Source organism: Bison bison, unplaced genomic scaffold (assembly GCF_000754665.1).
Source record: "Bison bison bison isolate TAMUID 2011002044 unplaced genomic scaffold, Bison_UMD1.0 scf7180017864491, whole genome shotgun sequence".
NCBI lineage: Eukaryota > Metazoa > Chordata > Mammalia > Artiodactyla > Bovidae > Bison > Bison bison.
In genome coordinates, this window is record NW_011495050.1 from 15,598,485 (window position 1) to 15,613,697 (window position 15,213).

Here is a 15,213-nt window from a genome sequence, read left to right on the forward strand (position 1 = left end):
GGGGGCCGGTGGGGCGGGGACCCGCACTCGGGGTCCCCCTGGTCGGGCTCCCTCAGGTAATCCTCGAAGCGCACCTGACGGGCTTCGCCGCCACCCCCGAAGCCCCACAGGCGGTTGGCTGTGCCCCGCAGAAGGCGCCCGCTCTTCCCTGTGAACGTGGTCAGGTAGTCCATCCTGCCACGGGGGGCAGGAACCCAGGAGGAGGCCGACAGTTTCTGCTGCGACGGCCGCCGCTCGGTGCGCGCCCGCCCGCGCGTCCCACCCGACAGCGGGGGCGGCGGCGGCTCCTCACGCCTCCGGGGAGGCGGGGAGAGGGAGGGGACGGCCGCCGCTCGGCCCGGGGGCGACCATCACGGAACCCTACAGCGGGGGAGTAGGAGCGGGACGAAAGTTTTTGAAAAGTTTTTGCCGTTGCTTCTTAACGCCGATTCTGGGCCAAACTTAGCTTAGAAAGTAGACACATACTTCCTGGAACAGAGGCCGCGGCGAAAAGCAGCGGCCTTTTAGCAAGCCGAGCGGGGCCTGTCCGCTTCCCCCCACCCCCCCGTGCCCTGGCCCCAATGGAGCCGGCCCGCCCCGCCCTGCCCCGCCCCTCCCCGGGCCGACCCGACCGGACTTTCAGGCCGCTGGGGGAAAGCTGGGGAGGGCGTTTCCCGCCCCGAGGGCCGACACGGGCGTCAGGGTGGCCCTGGGGAGGCTTTGCTGGTATTTGCGCAAAGCTTGGGGCCTGGGAGGGCAGCGTCCAAAAGCTTCTGTCCATCAAGAAGTTTCAGTGTGTGTTAGGGGGATGGGCACGAATCTACAGGAAACTTTGCAGTTTGAAATTTGGGGGAGGGAGGCCGAGTGGGTGAGAGGTAAAGGAGAGGTTAGTTTTAAGGTCGTAGTTAACACAAAACAGCCCAGATTAAGATGCTTCCTAAGGAAACCATCTTCGTAAAATAAAGCATCAATCGTCACGTTCGAAGTTCGCTGTGGCATCAGGAACTGATGTTAAGAGTTTGACATTCTATGACTGGTCTGTAAGGCAAGGTAATTAATTAGGGCTTTAATGTGCACCTTTACCCTTTAAGGAGAGAAAGAGCAGTGACATTTGACAGGCATTTAGTACCCAATTTTGACTCCTATGAGAGCTGGTTATTCTATTCCTTTTACGTCTGTGTTTGAAGGATCTTTAACTAAGTGGGCTTCCCAGGTGGCGCTAGTGGAAAAGAACCCGCTTGCCAATGCAGGAGACAAAAGAGAAGCAGGTTTGATCCCCTGAAAGAGGGCTGGGCAACTCACTCCAGTATTCTTGCCTGGAAAAAAAAATCCCATGGACAGAGGAGACTGGTGGGCTAAATACAGTCCATAGAGTTGCAAAGAGTCGGACACGACTGAAGCCACTTAGGAGACATGGCTCTTATTTTTTACCATGCATTAAATAAAACTTTCTTGGAATTACCAATTTATTAATGTATTTGAAGAAAAGGTTTAAATTAGAAAGTTGGAGAGCTAATCATACCTAACAATGGAGTCCAGAAAACATCTTTCAGGAACTTAAGCGTTTTGCCAAAATCATTGAAGATTATCCTCCGGGCCGCATGCCTCTGCCCCCTTTTCAATTATTTGACTGGTCTTTTTCCGACTGTTAGCATTTTCAGCTTAACAGGTAGAACAGACTTCACCATTCTAACAGCAGCATCACTTTTATACTTGGTTAAATGTATAGAATGACTGGGCTACACCGCATATACCGCAAAGTGTAATTCACAGAGTTTCTGAGTAAGGACCCAGGCATGTGAATATCCAGCAACCATCCATGTGTTTAGATGTGGTGCTTGGGAAAACACTGCTCTGGACTTCGTTCTGTACCTCCTAGGAACCCATCTGGTAGAGTAGTAAGTGGCTCCCAGTTTTTCTGAGATTTCCATTTTATAAGGAAGCACTAAGCTTAGCACCACGTCCAAAAATTAGACTCAGTAAGCTTTAAAAATTGAATTTGAATGACTTAAGTCTCAGTTCAGTCCAGTCCAATCACGCAGTCGTGTCTGACTCTTTGCGATCCCATGAATTGCAGCACGCCAGGCCTCCCTGTCCATCACCAGCTCCTGGAGTTTAGTCAAACATCCATTGAGTCGGTGATGCCATCCAGCCATCTCATCCTCTATCGTCCCCTTCTTCTCCTGCCCCCAGTCCCTCCCAGCATCAGAGTCTTTTCCAATGAGTCAACTCTTCGCATGAGGTGGCCAAAGTACTGGAGTTTCAGCTTTAGCATCATTCCTTCCAAAGAACACCCAGGACTGATCTCCTTCAGAATGGACTGGTTGGCTCTCCTTGCAGTCCAAGGGATTCTCAAGAGTCTTCTCCAACACCATAGTTCAAAAGCATCAATTCTCCAGTGCTCAGCTTTCTTCACAGTCCAACTCTCACATCCATACATGACCACAGGAAAAACCATAGCCTTGACTAGATGGACCTTTGTTGGCAAAGTAATGTCTCCGCTTTTGAATATGCTATCTAGGTTGGTCATAACTTTCCTTCCAAGGAGTAAGTGTCTTTTAATTTCATGGCTGCAATCACCATCTGCAGTGATTTTGGAGCCCCAAAAAATAAAGTCTGACACTTTCCACTGTTTCCCCATCTATTTCCCACGAACTGATGGGACCAGAAGCCATGATCTTCATTTTCTGAATGTTGAGCTTTAAGCCAACATTTTCACTCTCCACTTTCACTTTCATCAAGAGGCTTTTTAGTTCCTCTTCACTTTCTGCCATAAGGGTGGTCTTCTGCATATCTGAGGTTATTGATATTTCTCCCGGCAATCTTGATTCCAGCTTGTGCTTCTTCCAGCCCAGTGTTTCTCATGATGTACTCTGCATATAAGTTAAATAAGCAGGGTGACAATATACAGCCTTGACGTACTCCTTTGCCTATTTGGAACCAGTCTGTTGTTCCCTGTCCAGTTCTAACTGTTGCTTCCTGACCTGCATATAGGTTTCTCAAGAGGCAGGTTAGGTGGTCTGGTATTCCCATCTCTTTCAGAATTTCCCACAGTTTATTGGGATCCACACAAAGGCTTTGGCATAGTCAATAAAGCAGAAATAGATGTTTTTCTGGAACTCTCTTGCCTTTTCGATCATCCAGCGGATGTTGGCAATTTGATCTCTGGTTCCTCTGCCTTTTCTAAAACCAGCTTGAACATCTGGAAGTTCACAGTTCATGTATTGCTGAAGCCTGGCTTGGAGAATTTTGAGCATTACTTTACTAGCGTGTGAGATGAGTGCAATTGTGTGGTAGTTTGAGCATGTTTTGGCATTGCCTTTCTTTGGGATTGGAATGAAAACTGACCTTTTCCAGTCCTGTGGCCACTGCTGAGTTGTCCAAATTTGCTGGCATATTGAGTGCAGTGCTTTCACAGCATCCTCTTTCAGGATTTGAAATAGCTCAACTGGAATTCCATCACCTCCACTAGCTTTGTTTGTAGTGATGCTTTCTAAGGCCCACTTGACTTCACATTCCAGGATGTCTGGCTCTAAGTGAGTGATCAGACCATCGTGATTATCTTGGTTGTGAAGATCTTTTTTGTACAGTTCTTCTGTGTATTCTTGCCACTTCTTCTTGATATCTTCTGCTTCTGTTAAGTCCATACCATTTCTATCCTTTATCGAGCCCAACTTTGCATGAAATGTTCCCTTAGTATCTCTAATTTTCTTGAAGGGATCTCTAGTCTTTCCCATTCTGTTGTTTTTCTCTATTTCTTTGCATTGATTGCTGAGGAAGGCTTTCTTATCTCTCTTTGCTATTCTTTGGAAGTCTGCATTCAGATGCTTATACCTTTCCTTTTCTCCTTTGCTTTTTGCTTCTCTTCTTTTCACAGCTATTTGTAAGGCCTCCCCAGACAGCCATTTTGCTTTTTTGCATTTCTTTTCCATGGGGATGGTCTTGATCCCTGTCTCCTGTACAATGTCACGAACCTCCGTCCATAGTTCATCAGGCACTCTATGTATCGGATCTAGTCCCTTAAATCTGTTTCTCACTTCCACTGTATAATCATAAGGGATTTGATTTAGGTCATACCTGAATGGTCTAGTAGTTTTCCTTACTTTCTTCAATTTAAGTCTGAATTTAGCAATAAGGAGTTCATGGTCTGAGCCACAGTTAGCTCCTGGTCTTGTTTTTGCTGACTGTATAGAGCTTCTCCATCTTTGGCTGCAAAGAATATAATCAATCTGATTTCGGTATTGACCATCTGGTGATGTCCATGTGTAGAGTGTTCTCTTGTGTTGTTGGAAGAGGGTGTTTGCTATGACCAGTGTGTTCTCTTGGCAAAACTCTATTAGCCTTTGCCCTGCTTCATTCCGTATTCCAAGGCCAAATTTGATTAAATAAACAAATTATTTTATTTTTCTAAAATACATATTACATCTTCACATTTGCTATTTATTTTGTGATAATCATATGCAAAACAGTGGTTGAGTTTTTTATACCTGATAAAATCTGCACTTTATTTCTAACCTTAGCAAGAACCTGTACTCTACCAGTTCAAACACTGGCTTACAAGCAGTTAACCTTTTTTTTTTTTTCCCCTGCTTCAGTTTCATAGAAACCTAGAGCTCCGGATAAAAACTTTGATGATTAAGTGCTTTACAAGTTTTTATTTAAACTCAGCCAAGCCCTAATGTCTCTAAAATCCATTTATTCATTTCATCAGCTTTTCTTTTTAATTCTTCACATTTGTTGTCTCAGCCATCACTATTCTCCTGAAGTTACCAAATTCATTATTCAAACATGTTACTTGGTCTTCTGTATGACTCAAAACCATAGACCATGAAACACTCTCACTTTTCTTCCCCTTTTCTTTGTAATCTACAGCAAGCTTATCTCCATATATTGCCTCAGAAGGAAGGAAGTCCTTGCTCTTGTCCATGCCTCTCCTTTTCCAAATTAATTCTTGACTTTAGTGTGTTATTGTCTATGACTTGCCAGCCTTATTATACCTTTGTGCTTTACTATTTTTTCTCTCTCCACTCTCGTTCCTTCCTCCTTATCCTACCTGTATCATCCACATATATTCCTCTCAAGCTTTAAAAACAAACAAAAAATGGCCTTCCTTATATATCTTGCCTGACTCCTCTAGCAACCCTTTGCCTTATTTTTAAAATAACTTTACTGGCATATTATTTTACAAACCATATAATTCATCTGTTAAAAGTGTACACTTCACTGGTTGTTAGTATATTTAGACAGTTGTTAAACCATCCCAAATCTAATTTTTGAACATTTCTATCATGAATACAACTTAGTGACTGAACAACAACAAAACTTACCTCCCAAAGAAACTTCTTATCCTTTGTAGTACTCTCCATTCTCACCACAGGCATAGACAACTAATCTACCTTCTGTCTCAATGGATTTGCCTTTTAAAAACATTTCACATGAACTGAATCATATAATATCTGGTCTTTGGTGTTTGACCTCTTTCAATTAGCCTAAGGTTTCTGAGGCTTATTCATGTTGAAACATGTATTAGTAAGTCATTTCTTTTTATTGCCAAATAATATCCTATAGGAATAGATATTTATCCATTTATAAGTTGGTGGACATTTGGATTATTCCCACTTTTTAGTTATTATGAATAATGTTGCTAATAAATTTTTTTGTGGACATATATTCTCATTTCTTTCTATACCTGAGGTTGAATTGGTGGATTTTTTTTTTTTAAATAACATAGTCTAAGTTTAAGGTATACAATGAGATAATTTGATAGGAGTATATATTCCAAAATGATTACCACAGTAGGGTTAATTAACATTTCCATAAACTCATATAATTACCTTCTTGGTATAGCTGCTAGGAGAGCATTTAAGAGTTACTCTCTTAGCAACTCTCTTCAACTATATAATGCAATATTGTTAACTACAGTCACCATATTATATGTTAGATCCCTCACTTAATTTTATTCAACTTAAAATTGGAAACGTAGGGGCTTTCCTGGTGGCTCAGTGGTAAAGAAATCTGCCTGCCAATGCAGGAGACAACGGGTTCAATCCCTGAATCTGGGACGATCCACCAGGCCTTGGAGCAAATAAGCCCCTGCACCACAATTATTGAGCCTGTGCTCTGGAGCCCGGGACTGCAACTGCTGAGCCCATGTACTGCAACTACTGAAGCCCGAGTCCCCTAGAGTCTGTGCTCCGCAACAAGAGAAACCACCACAATGAGAAGCCCACACACCGCAACTAGAAAGTAGCCCCTGCTCGCTGCAACTAGAGAAATCCCACACAGTAAAAAAGGAAAAATTTGGAAATATCTACCATTTGACCAACATCTCACCATTTCCCACATCCTCCAGACCCTGGCTTCCCTGGTGGCTCAGAGGTTAAAGCATCTTCCTGCCATGCAGGAGACCAGGGTTCGATCCCTGGGTCGGGAAGATCCTCTGGAGGAGGAAATGGCAACCCACTCCAGTATTCTTGCCTAGAGAATCCCATGGACGGAGGAGCCTGGCAGGCTACAGTCCACGGGGTCACAAACAGTCAGATAAGACTGAGCGACTTCACTTTCACTTTCCAGACCCTGGCAACCACTCTTCTACTCTGTTTCTATGAGTGCAATTTTTTAAGATTCCACATGTGAGATTATACAGTACACGATCTGTCTTTGTCTGACATTTTGGTCAGCATAATGCCCTTAAGGTCCATCCATGTTATTGCAAATGGTATTTCATTTTCATGGCTGAATGATATTTCATGGTGTATCTAAACCTCATCATCTTTATCCATTCCTCCAATGATGGACATTTAGGTTCTACCCAGGTCTTAGCTATTGTGAATAAAGCTCCAGTGAACATGCAGATGCAGATATCTCTTTGAGATAATGATTTCATTTCCTATGGATATATACCCAGTAGTGGGATTGATGGATCCTATGGTAGGTCTATTTCTAATTTTTTGTGGAAACTCCATATTGTTTTCCTTAGTGGCTGTACCAGTGTATCCACACCAACAATGCATGAAGGTTCCCTTTTCACCACATCCTGGGTAACACTTACTACCTTTTTGATACTGCTACTGCTACTGCTAAGTCACTTTAGTCGTGTCTGACTCTGTGTGACCCCATAGACGTCAGCCCACCAGGCCCTCCTGCCCCTGGGATTCTTCAGGCAAGAACACGAGTGGGTTGCCATTTCCTTCTCCAATGCATGAAAGTGAAAAGTGAAAGTGAAGTCGCTCAGTCGTGTCTGACTCTTAGCGACCCCATGGACTGCAGCCTACGAGGCTCCTCCATCCATGGGATTTTCCAGGCAAGAGTACTGGAGTGGGGTGCCATTGCCTCACCCACCTTTTTGATAACAGCCATTCTAATAGGTGTGAAGTGATCATATTGTGGTTTTGATTTGCATTTCCCTGCTGACTAGTGATCCTGAGGATGGTTTCATGTAACTGTTGCCCATTTGTATGTCTTCTTTGGAAAAGTGTCTATTCAGATCCTCTGCCCAGTTTTTAATTCAACTGTTGGTTTTTTGCTATTGAGTTTTACAAGTTCCATATATATTTTGGATATTAACCCCTTTCAGATAAGTGGTCTGCAAATAATTTTCTCCCATTTCTTCGGTTGTCTTTTTAGTTTGTTGATTATTTCTTTTGTGTGATGCAGTCCCTCTGGGTTATTTTCATTTTGTTGCCTGTGCTTTTGGTGTCACATCCAAAAATTCACTGCCAAGACCAGTGTCAAGGAACATTTTCCCTCTGTTTTCTTTTAGAAGTTTTATGGTTTTAGGTCTTACATCTGAATTTTTAATTTGCTTCAAGTTAATTTTTGTATGTTTTGTACAATAGGCGTAGAATTTCATTCTTTTACATGTGACTACCCAGTTTCCCCAGCAGCATTTATTCTTGGCTCCCCTGTCAAATATTAGTTGATGGTATATGCATGGTTAATTTTTATTTATGGGCTCTTGATTCTGTTTCACTGGTATATGAATATACATATGTGTCTGTTTCTATGCCAGTATTCCATTTTTTTTTTTAATTGGAGGATAACTGCTTTACAATGTTGTGTTGGTTTCTGCTGCACCACATGAATCAGCTCTGTGTGCTTGCTCAGTCACTCAGTTCTATCTAACTCTTTGTGACCCCCTGACTACAGCCCACCAGATTCCTCTTTCCATGGAATTCTCCAGGCAAGAATACTGGGTTTCCATGGAATTCTTCAGGCAAGAATACTGGAGTGGGTTGCCATTTCCTACTCCAGGGGATCTTCCTGACTCAGGGATCAAACCCGTGTCTCCTGCGCCGCCTGTATCAGCAGGTGTATTCTTTATCACTGAGCCACCTTGGAAGCTGGGAGAAGGCAATGGCACCCCACTCCAGTACTCTTGCCTGGATAATCCCATGGACGGAGGAGCCTGGTGGGCTGCAGTCCATGGGGTTGCGAAGAGTCTGACACGCCTGAGTGACTTCACTTTCACTTTTCACTTTCATGCACTGGAGAAAGAAATGGCAACCCACTCCAGTGTTCTTGCCTGGAGAATCCCAGGGACGGGGGAGCCTGGTGGGCTGCCATCTATGGGGTCGCACAGAGTCAGACACGACTGAAGCGACTTAGCAGCTTAGCAGCAGCACTTTGGAAGCTATAAGTATACATATATCCCCTCCCTCTTAAATCTTCCTGCCCCTATCCTAGCCCTCTAGGTCATCTCAGAGCAGTGAGCTGAGCTTCCTGTGCAATACCGCTGCTTCCCACGGCTATTTATTGTACACATGGTACTGTATGGGTATCAGTGCTACTCTCTCAGTTCGTCCCACCCTCTCCTTCCTCCAGTATGTCCACAAGCCTGTGCTCTACGTCTGTGTCTCTACTCCTGCCCTGCATAGGTTCATCAGTATCCACTGTTTTGATTAGTATGACTTTGTAATAAATTTGAAATCAGGAAGTCTGATGTGCATCAGTTTTGCTCCTCTTTCTCAGGTGCTTTGGTGGTTTGGGGTCTTCTGCAGCTCCATATGAATTTTAGCACTACTGCTAAGTCACTTCAGTCATGTCCTGTCCTATCTCTATGAAAAATTCCATTGGAACTTTGACAGGGATCGCACTGAATATATAGAACACTTTGGGTAGTATGGACATTTTTAACAATATACAGTCCATGAACATAGGCTACCTTTCCATTTATTTGTCTTATTCAACTTCTTTCATCTGTCTTGTAGTTTTCAAAGTAGAGATCTTTCACCACCTTGGCTAAATTTATTCCTAAGTATTTTATTGTTTCTGATGCTATTGTGAATGAGATGATGTTCTTTCTTTTTCAAATAGTTCATTTTTAGTATATATGAATACAACTGATTTTCTCTGTCGATTTGTATCCTACAACTTTATGAAATCTGTTTATTAGTTCTAGCAGTACTTTTATTGGAGTTGTTTTAATATCATATATTAATTATACCATATCATATTTAATATCATATATTAATCATATCATATATTAATATCATATCATCTGTAACTTTACTTCTTCCTTTCCAATTTGGCTGCTTTTTATTTCTTTGTCTTGCCTCAGTGCTTTGGCTGAAACTGCCAGTACTGTGTTGAATAAGAGTGGTGACAGTGAGCATCCTTGCTTTCTTCCTGATCTTAGAGGAAAAGCTTTCAATCTTTCATTGCTGAGTGTGATTTTAGTTGTGTCTTATCTATATATACCCCTTATTTTAAGGTATATTCCTTCTATACACAATTTATTGGGAGTTTTTGTCACAGAAGGATATTGAGTTTTGTCAAATGCTTTTTCTTCATCTATTGAGATGAACATATAAGTTTTATTCTTCACTGTACTGATGTGGTGTATAAGATTTATTGAGTTGCATATGTTGAACCATTTTTCCATTCTAGGAATAAGTCCCACTTGATTGTGGTGTATGATCCTTTTACTGTGTTGCTGAATTCTGTTTACTAGTATTTTGTTAAAAAATTTTGCATCTATATTCATCACAGATATTGTCCTGTAGTTTTCTTTTCTTGTAGAGTCCTTATCTGGTTTTGGTATTAGGGTAATGATGGCCTCAAAATGAATTTAAGAGAATTCCATCCTCTTCAGTTTTGTGTAAGAGTTTGAGAAGGACTGATGTTAATGTTTCTTTAAATGTTTGGTAGAATTCACCAGTGAAATCATCTGTCCTGGACCTTTCTTTTTGGGGATGTTTTTTATTACAGGTCCAAACCTCTTACATTATTGCTCTCTTAAGATTTTCTAGTACATTATGATTCAGTTTTAGTTTAAAGTTTTCTAGAAATTTACCTGTTTTTCCTAAGTTATCTGATTTGTTGGTATTTAAAATTTTTCATAGTAGTCTCCTACAAACTTCTATATTTGTATATTATTAGTTGTTTTAGTTTAGACTATATTAGAAATAACTTCCCTATCTCTGCTTTGTATTTTTTTTTAAGGTATTAGAAAAATGAAAAAAAGAAGCAGACTATGGCCACCTACCCTACTCCCTACCCTGGGCCTTCTATGGGTGCTGAGCAGGCTCTACAACCAACACAGGCACACAAAGCATTTAATGAATGAAGTCAACAAAGACTGGTTAGAAGCCACTCTGTGCCTACTCTACTAGTTTTCTGAGAGTTAAGGAAGGAAGAGGTGGAGAAAAGATTCTTAAACACACAAAGAAATGTACAACAGCTTTGTTAAGACTCTCAGATGGAGCTGGTCCTACTGCACATTGCATGCTACATAACTGCATGCGTTTCTGTTTGTTGTGTGACATGAGCCTCTCAGCTTTTTGTTTCTCCCCTATTTAATCATCTCCAACACTGCAGCTGGGTAATCTCAAATCTACAGATCTAACTGTTGCTTTTCCTCTAATTAAAAAAAAAAAAAAAAAAACTCCTCTTCACAGCAGTAGAATCCTGCTGATAATGAGAATCAGCTGTGGAACATTTTTAAAAATTCAGATTTCCCAACTATACCCCAGAGAACCTGATTCCAGGATTGTAGGGTGTGTCTCAGGAACCTCATTTTTTGATTATGAGGCACATTTGAGATCTGCTCCTTATATTATAGTTCAAGTGTTTTGCATATTTAGTTCATGCAGATCACACATTTACTTCTGAAATAGGACCACAAGACTAGTTTTGACAAATACTGAGCCACTGAGCAGAAGTGACATGTTTTATACTCACATGTGTAAAGAAACGGCCTCTGTTTAAAGGACTCAATTTTCTACACTTCACATGCCTTTGCCCCTGCCTCGGCAACCAAGGATACTACCTGCTTTAGCTGGCACGTGGTGAGATGGTGGCACCATCTCCAACAACCTGGATCCAGAAACTATGCAGATCAGAGTCCCTCCCCCAACTTCAACCTGAATTGGACATGTAATATGAGTGAGAAATAAATCAAGAAATAAACACTGTTACAGTAAGCCACTGAAGTTTAGGGATTCACTTGGCACCATAGCATAAGCTTAGCCAAACTGGCTGATACAAGGGTTTGTAAATGGTTAATTTTCACTGATTTTTATCATACCTTCCAAGTTAATATACAAAACACTACCTGATTTACATTGTCAAGTTCATGTATCTGTTTTTCAGGCCTTTCTTGCCATTTTTATATTCTGACAAGTATTCTCAGGTTCCAAGATTATGTATTGATTTACCATTTAAATAATGTATATGAATAAGGACTTTCTTGACATTTTGCAACCAACAGCAAGCAAGCAAACCAAGCACAATGAGTAGAATGGTGAGGTATGCGTGTGCCAAGTCACGTCTGACTCTGTGCAATCCCATGGACTGCAGCCTGCCAGGCTGCTCTGTCCATGGGATTATTTAGGCAAGAATACTGGAGTGGATTGCCATGCTCCCTCCAGGGGCTCTTCCCAACCTAGGGATAGAACCCACGTATCTTATGCCTCCTACACTGACAAGCCGGTTCTTTACCACTAGTGTCACCTGGGAAGCCCAAATGGTGAGGTAGTCATGCAGAGAACAGTCCATCAATCACCCATCACTCCCCGTTTAAAACTTTAGTTTCAGCTCTATCAGCCTAATTCTCTCAATAAATGTTTTCATGATCAGAAAATATTATAAATTTGAACTTGTAAACCATATGTATGATCATGTGTGTGTATGCTTAGTCGCTCAGTTGTGTCCGACTCTTGGCGACTCCATGGACTGCAGCCCTCAGGCTTCTCTGTCCATGGGGATTTTCCAGGCAAGAATATTGGAGTGGATTGCCATTTCCGTCTCCAGGGGATCTTCCTGACCCAGGGATCGAACCTAGGTCCCCTGCATTGCAGGCGGAGTCTTTCTTGTCTGAACCACCAGGGAAGCCCATGTATGGTCATAACATGCCATTTTTATGTTTATATATTGGTTTTAGGTAAAACTATATTAAAAAAAAGTTTGAAAAGAATTGCTTTTAGAGCTATAAACAGTAAGTCTCAATTCTCTTTCACATGCTGCCCTGAATTTAGCAATAACAACCTTGTCAGACCTGAGAGAAACCTTGGTGTTAATCTAGTTTTGTCTCTTATCTTCATTGATTTGTTAGCTAAGGCCCAGAGAAGTCAAGCGAGTCTATCAAAGTCACATGCTTGGGTAAGAACAGAGCCAGAAAAACCCAGGGCTTTCCTACAGTGAGTGCTGCCACATGAAGTTCTCCTTCTCTGACCTGAGCAATTAATTGTGACTCTCAATTCACTCAAACATTTGTTAAAAAGGCAGGATTGCCCACAAAATGTTTTCCAATGTGAAAACTAGGTCAAACTATTTACTTTTGAGATGCAGCTTTCTTATGTATAAAATAAGGACAAATAATACCTTGTAGCTTTCTTTTGACTAGAAAGGCTATCATACTGTTCAGTTCAGTTCAGTCGTTCAGTCGTGTCCGACTCTTTGCAACCCCATGAATCGCAGCACACCAGGCCTCCATGTCCATCACCAACTCCCTGAGTTCACTCAGACTCACGTCCATCAAGTCAGTGACGCCATACAGCCATCTCATCCCCTGTCGTCCCCTTCTCCTCCTGCCCCCAATCCCTCCCAGCATCAGAGTCTTTTCCAATGAGTCACAACTACACATGAGGTAGCCAAAGTACTGGAGTTTCAGCTTTAGCATCATTCCTTCCAAAGAAATCCCAGGGCTGATCTCCTTTAGAATGGACTGGTTGGATTCCGCTGCAGTCCAAGGGACTCTCAAGAGTCTTCTCCAACACCACAGCCCAAAAGCATCAAATTCTTCAGCGCTCAGCCTTCTTCACAGTCCAACTCTCGCATCCATACATGACCACAGGAAAAACCATAGCCTTGACTAGATGGACCTTTGTTGGCAAAGTAATGTCTCTGCTTTTGAATATGCTATCTAGGTTGGACATAACTTTCCTTCCAAGGAGTAAGCATCTTTTAATTTCATGGCTGCAGTCACCATCTGCAGTGATTTTGGAGCCAAAAAATTAAGTCTGACACTGTTTCCACTGTTTCCCCATCTATTTCCCATGAAGTGATGGGACCAGATGCCATGATCTTAGTTTTCTGAATGTTGAGCTTTAAGCCAACTTTTTCATTCTCCTCTTTCACTTTCATCAGGAGGCTTTTTAGTTCCTCTTCACTTTCTGCCATAAGGGTGGTGTCATCTGTATATCTGAGGTTATTGATATTTCTCCCGGCAATCTTGATTCCAGCTTGTGCTTCTTCCAGCTCAGCATTTCTCATGATGTACTCTGCATATAAGCTAAATAAGCACGGTGATAATATACAGCCTTGACATACTCCTTTTCCTATTTGGAACCAGTCTGTTGTTCCCTGTCCACTTCTAACTGTTGCTTCCTGACCTGCATACAGATTTCTCAAGAGGCAGGTCAGATGGTCTGGTATTCCCGTCTCTTTCAGAATTTCCCACATTTTATTGTGATCCACACAGTCAAAGGCTTTGGCATAGTCCATAAAGCAGAAATAGATGTTTTTCTGGAACTCTTTTGCTTTTTCCATGATCCAGCAGATGTTGGCAATTTGATCTCTGGTTCCTCTGCCTTTTCTAAAACCAGCTTGAACATCAGGAAGTTCACAGTTCACATATTGCTGAAGCCTGGCTTGGAGAATTTTGAGCTTTACTAGCATGTGAGATGAGTGCAATTGTGCAGTAGTTTGAGCATGTTTTGGCATTGCCTTTCTTTGGGATTGGAATGAAAACTGATGTTTTCCAGTCCTGTGGCCACTGCTGAGTTGTCCAAATTTGCAGGCAGATTGACTGCAGTGCTTTCACAGCATCATCTTTCAAGATTTGAAATAGCTCAACTGGAATTCCATCACCTCCACTAGCTTTGTTTGTAGTGATGCTTTCTAAGGCCCCCTTGACTTCACATTCCAGGATGTCTGGCTCTAGGTGAGTGATCATACCATCGTGATTATCTGGGTCGTGAAAATCTTTTTTATACAGTTCTTCTGTGTATTCTTGCCACTTCTTCTTGATATCTTCTGCTTCTGTTAGGTCCATACCATTTCTGTCCTTTATCGAGCCCACCGTTGCATGAAATGTTCCCTTGGTATCTCTAATTTTCTTGAAGGGATCTCTAGTCTTTCCCATTCTGTTGTTTTCCTCTATTTCTTCGCATTGATCACTGAGGAAGGCTTTCTTATCTCTTCTTGCAATTCTTTGGAACTCTGCATTCAAATGCTTATACCTTTCCTTTTCTCCTTTGCTTTTTGCTTCTCTTCTTTTCACAGCTATTTGTAAGGCCTCCCCAGACAGCCATTTTGCTTTTTTGCATTTCTTTTCCATGGGGATGGTCTTGATCCCTGTCTCCTGTACAATGTCACGAACCTCCGTCCATCAGGCACTCGATCTATCAGATCTAGGCCCTTAAATCTGTTTCTCACTTCCACTGTATAATCATAAGGGATTTGATTTAGGTCATACCTGAATGGTCTAGTGGTTTTCCCTACTTTTTTCAATCTAAGTCTGAATTTGGTAATAAGGAGTTCATGATCTGAGCCACAGTCAGCTCCTGGTCTTGTTTTGGTTGACTGTATAGAGCTTCTCCATCTTTGGCTGCAAAGAATATAATCAATCTGATTTTGGTGTTGACCATCTGGTGATGTCCATGTGTAGAGTGTTCTCTTGTGTTGTTGGAAGAGGGTGTTTGCTATGACCAGTGCATTTTCTTGGCAAAACTCTATTAGTCTTTGCCCTGCTTCATTCCATATTCCAAGGCCAAATTTGCCTGTTACTCCAGG

General features: G+C 42.0%; 1 protein-coding gene across 9 annotated transcripts in view; it reads right to left on the minus strand.

The window, feature by feature from the left end:
- The window catches only part of OXR1 (oxidation resistance 1), a 446,019-nt gene that overhangs the window by 98,648 nt on the left and 332,158 nt on the right, over positions 1-15,213 (minus strand). The window contains exon 1 of one of the 9 annotated variants that reach the window (XM_010863479.1): positions 1-298. This exon is cut by the window's left edge and continues 5 nt beyond it. The exons of 7 other annotated variants lie outside the window; for them this stretch is intronic. In XM_010863479.1, coding sequence (XP_010861781.1) covers positions 1-173 — 173 coding nt within the window. In that variant the 5' untranslated portion in view covers positions 174-298. Of the gene's footprint in view, positions 299-15,213 lie in introns of those variants that run through there. One more of the 9 variants, XM_010863472.1, reaches the window with a different exon arrangement.